Genomic DNA, 12,398 nt, shown 5'->3' with positions numbered 1-12,398 from the left:
GGAACGTCGAGAGACAGAAACACAGCGAGGAGGAAAGAGTCAAAGAGGAAATAGAGCAGAACTGAAGAGTCAGGAAGACAAAAGAAGCCTGATGCAGAAAACAAGAAAGAATGCTGCCGTAAGGAGATGACTGTGAGTGCGTGCGTGTGTGTGTTTCTGTGTGTGTGTCTGTCTGTGTGTGTGTGATTCTGTGTGTGTGTGTGTGTGTTTCTGTGTATGTGTCTGTGTGTGTGTGCGCGTGTGTTTCTGTGTGTGTGTCTGTGTGTGTGTGTTTCTGTGTATGTGTCTGTGTGAGTGTGTGTGTGTGTGTGCGTGTGCGTGTGTTTCTGTGTGTGTGACTGTGTGTGTGTGTGTGTGTGTGTGTGTGCGTGCGTCTGTGTGCGTGCGTGCGTGTGTGTGTGTGTGTGTGTGTGTGCGTGTGTGTGTGTGTGTGTGCGTGTGTGTGTGTGTGCGTGTGTGTGTGTGTGCGTGTGTGTGTGCGTGCTCTGAACTTCATGACAAACATCTTTAATTTTGGGACGCTGACATCGACACTTTTCAAACTGCAGAGACAGTTTGTTTGGTGTTTTTCTGCTTCTCAGATACCTGAACCAACAGAGACCAGCACCAGAACCAGGAGAGACCAGGACAAACAGGATGCAGTCTGAACCACAAAACACTGATCACATGGATGCTGCAGGTCTCTGCTGACCTCAGACTCCAGGGAACTCTCCTGAACTGTACTGGACTCTAAGTTCAGTGCGACCTGAAACTGTTTCAGTGGGTTTGCCTGGTTTGTGGCCCCTGGTGTCTGACCGCCCCCCCCCCCCGGCAGATCACGGGTAGCGGCGAGCTCTCACCCTGGTCGGCCTGCGAGGCCTCGGAGATGTTGACGGCGAGCTGACTGCTGAAGGAGTTCACGCCCATCATCCCCGAGTGAGCGGCGGAGCCGGTGAGAGACGGCAGCTGGTTGTGACTGCGGGGGACGCTGTAGAGCGCCTCGGTGAGGTCGGCCGCTCGCTTCAGGATGATCTCCTACAGGTGAGGACGAAGAGGGTTATTAGTGATGGATGACATTTAAAAATATCAGCTGTCGCTTCGACGCTTCAGCTGTGGAGAAACTAGTCCAACATGTCCGTGTGTGTGTGTGTGTGTCCGAAAGCGAGTCAGTCCCCATAGACCCCCACATTAAAATGCTCAACTTCACAGCAGAATTAACGTGTTTACAGCCTGGAACAACTGCTGGTTTTGGTTTCTCATCGTGACGACTGTGCGGGGGCGAATCTTTATATAACTCACTCGCTTAAATTATATTCAGGCTTGAAGTTCTGCATAATTATGGGTGGGGCTGCTTTGAGTGACAGCCAGGCGGTAGGTTTCAGCAACCAGGCTTCATTCAGCCATCACACACACACACACACACACACACACACACACACACACACACACACACACACACACACAGGAAGGAAGATGAATCTCAAACTGGTTTGAGGTCAGTTTTTAAGATGACTTCTTTCTTTACTCCGGGACGGTTGAAGAGCAGAGATGAGGTTTCAGATCTATGACAGGAAGTGAGTCTGTTTAATGTGGAGGTCAAAGGTCAGAGCGAAGCTGCTGACTCACCTGGTTGTTGTGTGGCATCCCATAGAGAGCCTCCACCAGGTCAGCTGCTCGCTTCAACAGCACCTCCTGAGAGACAGACAGAGGGACAGACAGACAGAGAGAGGGACAGAGGGACAGACAGACAGACAGACAGACAGAGGGACAGAGAGTCAGACAGACAGACAGAGGGACAGACAGACAGACAGAGAGACAGACAGAGAGACAGACAGACAGAGACAGGGTTAGTCAGAGCGTCTTGTGACCAGAAGTTGTGTCACCGTCATGAAACCAACATTCAGACACAAACATCATGAGCTCATTGTTCTCTTTGTGACACCACCATGAGAGAAACCCGACACCTCTACACCAGCAACAGAGCCGCTCAGGTAACAAACACCTGCACGGAGGGGAAGCAGCCAATCAGAGCGGCCGACGGGAAACGGCGGCCGGGCCGTCATTCAGACTAAAACCACAGGACTCGACGTCACTGTCACACCGTGTGAAGGAGGAACTGAGAGCGGATCCATCAGACGCCATTCACACCGCCGCCTTCGCAATGACCGCTGATGGAGATCAGCTGGAGAGGTGGAGGGATGAAGGGATGAATGTAAAGAGAGGGAAAGTCAGCAGGAAGCCATTAAAACACACACACACACACACACACACACACACACACACACACACACACTCTCTCTCTCTCTCTCTCTCTCTCTCGCCCGGGGCTGTTTTCCCATCAGCCCACAGGAGAGGAAGCGTCCAATCTGAGCGCCTGCAGCGCAGCGGGTCGCCACGGCGATGGCTGTTAATAATGATAACAGGACTAATAAATAGATAAATACACACACACACACACAGGAGGAGGATGTGGGGGTCAGAGGAGGAGGAGGAGGAAGAGGAGGAGGAGGATGTTACAGGACAAACAGTGAATGAGAACAGAGAGGAGGGAAAGAAAGAAAAGAGGGAAGGAAGGAGGGAAAGTAAAGGAAAGGAGATGAATGACAAGGAAAGAAGGAAACAAAGAGAAGCAAGAAGGAAATAAAGGAACAAAGAGGAAGGAAAGGAACAGACCTGAAGGAAGAGAAGACGAAGAGAAGGTAAACAAAGTCCCAGGAGTGTGAACGGAGGTGTGTTTTCACACCACAGCTGCAGGTGAAAACACATCTCACACAGAGAAACCTGAGGATGATCAGCTGATGGAGGAGACAACAGAGAGGAGGGGGAGGAGGAGGAGGAGGAGGTGTGGAGTCCCCGAGGAGCAGCAGTGGGGAGGTGGAGGCCTCTGCTGGAGCTCCCCGAGGTATTACAGCATCGAGGAGGGCGAGAGACACTCGCACACACTCAGAGAGAGAGAGCGAGTCAGAACATGTGACGTCTGAGTCTTCTCTCATCTTCATCAAGTCACCACTTAATGTCAAATAATTAACGACAGAGAAGAAGAAGAAATGTGGCTGAAAGCTCAGGGTCCTTTGAGCAGGGTTAGTTCACAAAGCACCATCATCATCATCATCATCATCATCATCAGAGGATTCAACTCTTTGATATATGAGCTCAGTGTGAGATTAAAGGGACAGTCTTCATCGTTCTGTACGACGTCCAGCTGTGTGCTGTCTCTTTACGAGCAGCTCGTCACCTGCACTCACCTGTCCTGAAGGAGCAAAACCAAATAAAGACCCGCTGTACGATTCTGTGGTACTTTTACTTGTTCTGGAGTATTTCACAGCAGTAACAGACCTTCTCCACCTCTGACTGTTGACGTGTAGCTGACCCAGAAGTCTCTTTCTTACGGGAGTCTTTGAACTGAGCATTAGAGATACAGCAGCTGTAAAGCTCACAGGAAGTGTTGGCTGTCAGAGCGAATCACCTGCTGCTCCGTCACTTCACGGCTGCTCAAAGTTTGTTGCTCAAATCTGTGGTTTTATTTCTGCGGGTTCCTGAAGGCGGACTGTGAGCTGCTCTGGTGGGGAGATCATCACAGATTTCTACTCTGCTTTCACTTGAAACCTCAGCAGCGTCCAAACAAACGTCTCCTGTGACTCAGAAGAAACCGTCACCATTAACCACATTGTTTTCCTCCCGGCCAATCAGAGTGCTGCCTCGCTGCTGGCAACCAAGTGGCCTTCCACACACACACACACACACACACACACACACACACACACACAGAGAGAGCTTCATTTCCCACGACAGACGATGACCTCGAAGGAGACGATCCAGCACACTGAGATGGAAACAGAAAAACATTTGAGTTTTTTCTCCTCAGACTTTTCTCGCCCGCTGACCTGGAACACGCTGCAGCTCACAAACTCTACGTTTAACGTTTAGATTTTCAATAAACAGTGAAAATGTTTACTGGCAAACATTCACTGTCATGTTTGTCCTCTGTTCTGTATTTGTTGACAGATGATTCGACTGTTTGGATTCAGATTAAAAGTCTGTTCTGCTCTCAGCTGTTACACAGCAGCCACGTTCGATTTTCCCACAGCACAGCTCATCAGTGAATGCATCATTTTTTTCCTCCACAGGTGGACCAATCCTTTTGGTTGAATTCAAAGTCCAGCATCTGGACCTGAAGCCCAACCAGTCACACAGACCGCGATGTGTTCTCTGCAAGCACTTCCAAATCTATGGGATAAAATGCACCAGGAGACAGGAACCAGAACCGACTCTGAACTGTTCTGAACCGGACTGATGCTGATCATTTATGTGAAGTGTTACAGAAGAATTTAAAGGATAAATGAAAAGAATTCAAGTCAAACTTAACTTTGGAAGTCTGCACACAGTTCACTTAAAGCACCTCATGGACTTGGACAGACCTCAGTGCTGCCAGACCTCCGGGGACGGCCGGATACTTGATCTAAGCTGGTGAATGTAATTCTGTGTCCAACAGAAAACCTGAACAGTGAACGCATCACTGTTCAGCTGTTGACGCTCTCTCAGCTTGGAAGCCATGTTTGTTGTTTCCTGGAGAACTCTGTAGTCCACCTGCTCAGCTACAGGAAGGGTCCAATGTTTCATTGAATCCTCTTGTTCTTTGTCTCTAGCTTAGCACAAAGACTGGAAGCAAGGGGAACTGTTCGCCTACTTTAGCCCAAAAACTGGAAAAGCGCTGTGAACTGTTAGCCTAGCTTAGCATACAAACTGGAAGCAGGGGGAAACTGTTACCTAGCTTAGCAGACAGACTGAAAGCAGGGGGAAACTGTTGGCATAGCTTAGCATACAAACTGGAAGCAGGGGGAAACTGTTAGCATAGCTTAGCAGACGGACTGGAAGCAGGGGGAAACTGTTAGCATAGCTTAGCAGACGGACTGGAAGCAGGGGGAAACTGTTAGCATAGCCTAGCAGACAAACTGGGAGCAGTGGGAAACTGTTAGCATAGCTTAGCAGACAAACTGGAAGCAGTGGGAAACTGTTAGCATAGCTTAGCAGACAGACTGGAAGCAGGGGGAAACTGTTAGCATAGTTTAGCAGACAGACTGGAAGCAGGGGGAAACTGTTAGCATAGCTTAGCAGACAGACTGGAAGCAGGGGGAAACTGTTAGCATAGTTTAGCAGACAGACTGGAAGCAGGGGGAAACTGTTAGCATAGCTTAGCAGACGGACTGGAAGCAGCGGGAAACTGTTAGCATAGCCTAGCAGACAAACTGGGAGCAGGGGGAAACTGTTAGCATAGCTTAGCAGACGGACTGGAAGCAGGGTGAAACTGTTAGCATAGCTTAGCAGACAGACTGGAAGCGGGGGAAACTGCTAGCATAGCTTAGCAGACGGACTGGAAGCAGGGGGAAACTGTTAGCATAGCTTAGCATACAAACTGGAAGCAGGGGGAAACTGCTAGCATAGCTTAGCAGACAGACTGGAAGCAGGGGGAAACTGCTAGCATAGCTTAGCATACAGACTGGAAGCAGGGGGAAACTGTTAGCATAGCTTAGCAGACAAACTGGAAGCAGAGGGAAACTGTTAGCATAGCTTAGCAGACAAACTGGAAGCAGGGGGAAACTCCTCCATCTGAGGAGAAAGAATCAACTCAAGAACTGTGATTTGTTGGATCAGTTTGTTTAATTCTGATCATCCAGAAGGTGAATCTCTCAGTGTGACATCATCTGGACTGTGTGTGTGTGTTTGTGTGTGTGTGGTGAATGAATAGCCTTCTGTCAATCAAACCCCTTGTAGCATCTCTCTCTATTGTAGGACAATCTGTCAGCCTGCTACTGCCAACACTGTGTGTGTGTGTGTGTGTGTGTGTGTGTGTGTGTGCTTCCCTCCCTCTCCTTTCCTTTTTTCCTTTTACTTATTCCCTTCCTCTGCTTCCCTTCCTTTCTAGTCTTTTTCTTCTTTACTCTCTTTTTTCTGTTGTTCATTTCGTTTCTCATCTTTTTCTTTTGTCTTGTTTTTTCCTCCTTGCCTCATTTTATTCTTCTTTTCTATCATGCGTTGCCTTTCTCTCCTTCCTTTCATTCCTTTCTTTACTTGCTCCCTTCTTTCCTCCCCCGCTACTTCTCCTTCCTTTATTCTTTCATTCATTTTGATTTGAGTTCGTCTCCTTTCATTTTTTAAGAGTCCCAGAGTCAGCCGTCCTCACTCAGGTGAAAGGACGAGTCTCTGCCACTGTGTGTGTTTGGTTGTGTATATCTGTGTGTGTCTGTGTCTATGTGTGTGTTTGTGTGCGTGTGTGTGTTCCTCCTCTGGCTTCATTAATCTCCATTAGAAAACAGAAGTTAGTTAATGTCTCCTTCGCTCGGCTGCAGCAGCGAGACGCCACGAGGCAGCAGCTGCCCGTCACACACACACACACACACACACACACACACACACACACACACACACACACACACACTGTTACTTACACATACCGTACATGCAGAAACACACACCTGAAAAATACAGCTCACAGACACTGAAGCCTCACACACAAAAGATCTTGGCTCTTTCTGTGTGTGTGTGTGTGTGTGTGTGTGTGTGTGTGTTCCCCTTCTATTTTCATTAGGTCCTGACAGACACAACAGCCTTCTCAAGTTAATGACGCCTCCGAGGCCTCGCTGCTGGAGCGCTGCTGATGCTCAGTGTGTGTGTGTGTGTGTGTGTGTGTGTGTGTGTGTGTGTGTTTGCTCATTTGTACTTGGCCGCCACTCTCTGATCTGTGAATCAGGCCCTCTAACTGCTGCAACTAACCAAAAAAAAAAACAACAAACAACCCACAAATCCACCACAGAAGAAGAGCAGCAGCGTCGTTACAGATCAATGACTCTTCAATGTCCTGATCAAATACATGAATATACAAATAATACTGCAATTATTATCAGTATGGTACTCTATCTATTTATCTATAGGAGTAATGATTGTCAAACACAGCAGGTGAAACAGGACATGACATGATAGTTCATTACCTGTACCTCAAAGAGTACCCCAGAGTACTACCTGTATCTCAGTACCTCAGTGTACTACCTGTACCTCAGAGTACTACCTGTACCTCAGAGTACTACTTGTACCTGTACCTCAGTGTACTACCTGTACCTGTACCTCAGAGTACTACGTGTACCTCTGTACCTCAGTGTACTACCTGTACCTCAGAGTACTACCTGTACCTGTACCTCAGAGTACTACCTGTACCTGTACCTCAGAGTACTACTTGTACCTGTACCTCAGTGTACTACCTGTACCTCTGTACCTCAGAGTACTACCTGTACCTGTACGTCTGTACAGCCTCCCAGGTATAAAGTAGCTTTTAATGTGATGGACGAGCAGATTCTGGAGATCTCTCCACAGCGTCCGTTCTTTCTTTCTATTCGCTGCCTGAGTTTCAGTCTTTATGATGATCAGCTGTGAAGTGAAATCTCAGAACTGTGTCTTTAAATTCAGACTTTAAAACACAAACAACAGAAGCGTCTCTGTGTCGGCTGCCGGTGTTTCTCCTCCTGCTGCACGAAGCCGAGTGGATTTCTGTGTTTCTGCGGCTTCAGGTGTCGTTATCTGTCAGAGTCTAACTGCCTCCACGCTGCTACGATCTACACATCCCATTCACACCATTACACACACATCTGCTGCTCAGCCACACCCCACACACACACACACACACAGACACACACACACACACACACACACACACACACACACACAGACACACACACACACACACACACACACACACACACACACACACACAGACAGTGCCATTGGATTCCTGTCAGCGCGAGTGCCGGCAATCAGAGCGCTGGGCGCTTTAACGGCGCTGAAAGGCCTACCCCGGTCGATACGGTAATGCACTGGCTCCCGGTTATCATCATCATCTCTTATCACTGACCCACACCTCCGAGAGGGGGGAGGAGGGGGAGTCCGGGGAATGTGGGAGAAGAAGATGGAGGAGAGAGGGACGGGAGATGAGGAGAGGAGGGTCTCTGGGTGTTTCCCTTCAGCTGTGAGGAGATGGATGCGTTGAGGGGAGGGGAGAGAGGGAGGGCGGGAGGAGACGGGGTCACTGGACAGCTCAGAGACGGAGGCAGCTGATTGGATGGTGATGAGTTAGTGCTCATACATCTGGTTGATGATTGGCTGACAGAGGACGAATTGGTCACCTGACATCTGAAGGTTACGAGCAGTGATACACAAACAGAGGAGCATCATCTGTCCCACTTCAATCAACTGAATTGATTGATTATTGATTAAACTGTTAAACTGCAAGAAAACAAGATATTTATGATCTGTCTCACACAAATGAGACGTGGAAACCATTAAATCTGCTTCTACATGTACCTGTAACATACCTGAACGCACCTGTAACATACCTGAACGTACAAGTGACATACCTAAACGTACCTAAATGTATCTGAATGTACCTGAATGTGCCTGAACATACCACAACGCACCTGAACGTACCTGTAAGATACCTGAACGTACCTGAACACACCTAAACGTACCTGAACGTACCTTACGATGTGTCTTCACACCTTTTTGTGTGAAAAAGGTGGACTGGCCTTAAAGTTTGAGCATCATGTCAGCAGAATCTAAAAATAAACACGAGGCTGTTTGTCTCATCTGATAATCTGACCAATTCGTCTCCCTGTGAAGTTCATCCTGGGTCATAAAGCAGACAGAAATTAAAATATAAGAGAAGAGAGAATATTCACAGGAAATTAAAACACATTCCTGCAGTTTGATAATTCATTTAAATTGGTTTGAATCCAACAGCTTAATATTTCTCTCTCCTGCTCTGATTAACGATCATTTATTACAACGTCTGCAAATGTTTTCAAAGTAAAATAAATGTGTGTCTGAACGCCATCTGGGTCTTAATTATCACTCTGAGACTTTTTGAAGGAGTAACATTAGAATTAACTTTAATTCACACATCACGAGCACTGAGGCAGCACGGTCAGGGTGTTTTCTGTGACGCAGGTGAAGTGTTTGTATCATTTTCTCATTAATAAATCTCATGTTTACACATCTCTCAGTACTCTTTGACTTCCTGTCTGTGGCTCTCAGCTCATTGGTTCCGATAAGTTTCAGTAATTTCTTCAAACAGCTGCTCACTGAAGTTTTTATCAGACAAACAGGAGGAAATAGAACGTTTGTCGGGGACTATTTTCAGCGGCGGATGAATCCACATTCGGTTCTGTAGTGAGTGTTTGTGGCAGGAGGACAGTGTGTGTGTGTGTGTGTGTGTGTGTGTGTGTGTGTGTGTGTGTGTGTGTGTGTGAGTCAGAATAAACTACAGTGTGTGTTCATGGTGATGAAGGATATTGATGAAGCTGAAGCAGATCTATCAGCCTGTGGTACTCACACAGTACCTGTCAACAGATTCACGGTTGGTCACTGTTAACCAATCAGGTGACCTCAGGAGAGATCACAGGTGATAAAACATCTGACTCTTGAGACTTGTTCAGGCGCCACTACAACAATAAGACACCAGTCACATGACCACTGCAGGCAGGTGAGCTAGCTGCAGCACAGGCAAGCTAATGTGCCAGTGGACTGTCTGAAGGTGGAGTTAAAGAACAGAAGAAGAAGAAGGAGAAGAAGAAGAAGAAGAAGAAGAAGGAGAAGAAGAAGGAGCCACCAGCAGAAACTAAAAATAAAGAGTTTGATGTGAGTGGAGCAGAATGGAAAACATCCACCTACACAGTGAGCTACAGGGAGCTCACAGGTGGAGAGAAACTACACCCACTCTCCTTCATCCTCAGAGGCTCTAATCCACTCAGCACGGAGGAGGAGGAGGACTGAAGAGGAGGAGGAGGAGGAGGAGGAGAGAACAGGAGGAGGAGGACTGAAGAGGAGGAGGAGGAGAGAACAGGAGGAGGAGGACTGAAGAGGAGGAGGAGGAGAGAACAGGAGGAGGAGGACTGAAGAGGAGGAGGAGGAGGAGAGAACAGGAGGAGGAGGAGGAGGAGGAGAGAACAGGAGGAGGAGGACTGAAGAAGAGGAAGAGCATAGAACCTTGGACACTGAGCATAAAATGTGGAGAAAAGGGAAAATGTACAATTTTGTAAATCCTAAACTCCTCCTTTCCTACCTCCTCCTCTCCTTCTTTACCTCCTCCTGTCCTTTCCTTACCTCCTCATGTCCTTTCCTTACCTCCTCCTCTCCTTCCTTAGCTCTTCCTGTCCTTTCCTTTCTTAACTCGTCCTGTCCTTTCCTACCTCCTCCTGTCCTTCCTTACCTCTTCCTGTCTTTTCCTATCTCCTCCTGTCCTTCCTTACCTTCTCTTGTCCTTTCCTTCCCTCCTCCTTTCCTTTATTACCCCTCCTGTATTTCCTTACCACCTCCTCTCCTTCCTTACCTCCTCCTGTCCTTTCCTACCTCCTCCTCTCCTTCCTTAGCTCCTCCTGTCCTTTCCTTACCTCCTCCTCTCTTCCTTACCTCTTCCTGTCCTTTCCTTACCTCCTCCTCTCCTTCCTTACCTCCTCCTGTATTTTCCTCCCTCCTCCCTCCTCTTCTCCTTCCTTACCTCCTCCTCTCATTCCTTACCTCCTCCTGTCTTTTACTACCTCCTCCTCTCCTTCCTTAGCTCCTCCTCTCCTTCCTTAGCTCCTCCTCTCCTTCCTCCTTTCTGCGTGTTGTGTTTGGAGATAAAATCCAGAGAAAATAAACTGACCTGCTAAATAAAAAGAGAAATTCTGCTTGTGTTCTCGGAGAACACAGTTGGTGAGTTTGGTTGGTGACTGCCGTCGTGGGGCCGTACTGTGAAACACTAAATTACTGCAGTACTAACAGCAGAAATATTCAACAGTATTATTACTTTTTAAACAGAATCGGCGTAATGGACAAAAACGAGCTGTGAATAATTGATATTTTGCAGGTTAAATCGGGTTCTTCAGTGTAAACAAAAACCGATTCCTCCCAAAAACCCCTCTCGGAGGCTGCGCCTCGTGACCTTGCCCTTCTTCCGTGCGTCTCTTGACATATTCCTCCTTTTTTCCCCTCCTCCCTCCGCTTTCTCTCCTTTCTTCCATTGGTTTCCAGGGGCTTAATTACGGGGGGCCGGCTCTGTGGTTGAGGAGGTGCTGGGCGAACAGGGATCAGTGTGACCCTGGAGGAGAAGCCATCAGACAGCAACCTTAACAATGATAAATCACCCTGAGCAGAGCTACAGATACAGCCGCCGCCCCGCTGATCTCTATAAAATATGGATGGGGCTGCGCTCTGCGCTGCGCTGCGCTGCGCGGGAGGAGCTGAGCCGCATCGTGCCGGATCTCCAGATTAGCGATTATCAGGCGGAGCGGTATTCTAATGATGTGGGACATGGTGGGGGTTAATTCCATTCACAGGAAATGGATTGAAATTCAGCTCATGAATTGAATATTGCTCATTATTCTCAATGAGAGCAGGAAATCTCCTCATTCATGAAGTGGGCTGGAATTAATAATCCCCGAACGGACGGACGCCCCCCCGAGTCTGGATTGGGGTCAATGATCAGAGCTAAAGGTGCACGCGCAACACGCCAAACACGGTTAATCTCCACCTCATGGTTCACAAATCAGCAGGAAAGATGGAAAAAAGGGCAGAAGTTTGATTTTTCCTGTGAAACTTCAGTTTACAGTCGTGTGTTTGAAAGGTTGGCTTGTTTTTCACCACTGAACGTCCCTTATTTCACAAAAATCAACATGGTGCCATCGAACAGCCTCCATCTTTATATGTAGAGAACAGAAGCCCTTCATTTCTACCTTAAAAGACCCTCAGCGGTTTCATATCCAGTTTAAGGTGGAAATCTGCTTCTCACAACACTTTAGGCATCATTTCCCAGATTTGAGGGAGCACAGGTTTCTGCCTGTCTGTCCGTCTGTCTGTCTGTCTGTCTGTCCGTCTGTCTGTCTGCCTGTCTGTCTGTCTGTCTGCCACACTTCAGACAGACAGGCAGCTAACAGGGAGCGAGGCCAACTGGTCACTGATGACCTCTGGGGTTTTTCCTGGATCAGGTTCAGGACTCTAATTTCATTTCCAGTCTGGCTCGGCTGCAAGCGGACACCTCAGCGCCCGTCCGGCAGACTCGGAGAGGACACGTGCGGCCAGAGACGACCTGCAGGACTCGCCGCTGCCGCCCTCTGTCGCTTTAACGCCCCTGCTTCTGTCTGACTCACAGGTACGTCAGCGGACAGGTGGACACATGCTGCGGAGACGTGTCTCTTTGTTAGCTAACAGGATGTGAACCAGACAGACTCTGAGGTGGATCTGATGAGTCTTTGTGCTAAGCTAGGCTAACCAGCCTGTGTTTGAGGTGTTTCCAGAGCAGTTTTCCTTCTTTCAGATAAAATCAGCTTTGTGGTTTGTCTCCATGTTCGCCTTGTTTCAGTGAACGGTCACACACACTCTGCCTCGACACCCACAAT

General features: G+C 48.1%; 1 protein-coding gene across 4 annotated transcripts in view; it reads right to left on the bottom strand.

The window, feature by feature from the left end:
* The window catches only part of LOC121611160 (transcription factor COE3-like), a 120,906-nt gene that overhangs the window by 6,515 nt on the left and 101,993 nt on the right, over positions 1–12,398 (bottom strand). For all 4 annotated transcript variants that reach the window (XM_041943546.1, XM_041943547.1, XM_041943545.1 and 1 more), the window contains exons 12-13: positions 1,606–1,671; positions 840–1,014 (exon numbers count right to left, since the gene is read on the bottom strand). In XM_041943546.1, the coding sequence (XP_041799480.1) occupies positions 840–1,014; positions 1,606–1,671 (241 nt within the window). The remainder of the gene's footprint in view (positions 1–839; positions 1,015–1,605; positions 1,672–12,398) is intronic.

Source organism: Chelmon rostratus, chromosome 9 (genome assembly GCF_017976325.1).
Source record: "Chelmon rostratus isolate fCheRos1 chromosome 9, fCheRos1.pri, whole genome shotgun sequence".
NCBI classification, from domain to species: Eukaryota; Metazoa; Chordata; class Actinopteri; order Chaetodontiformes; family Chaetodontidae; genus Chelmon; species Chelmon rostratus.
The sequence above is the reverse complement of the archived record's forward strand: the minus strand, read 5'-3'. Positions and strand labels throughout refer to the sequence as shown.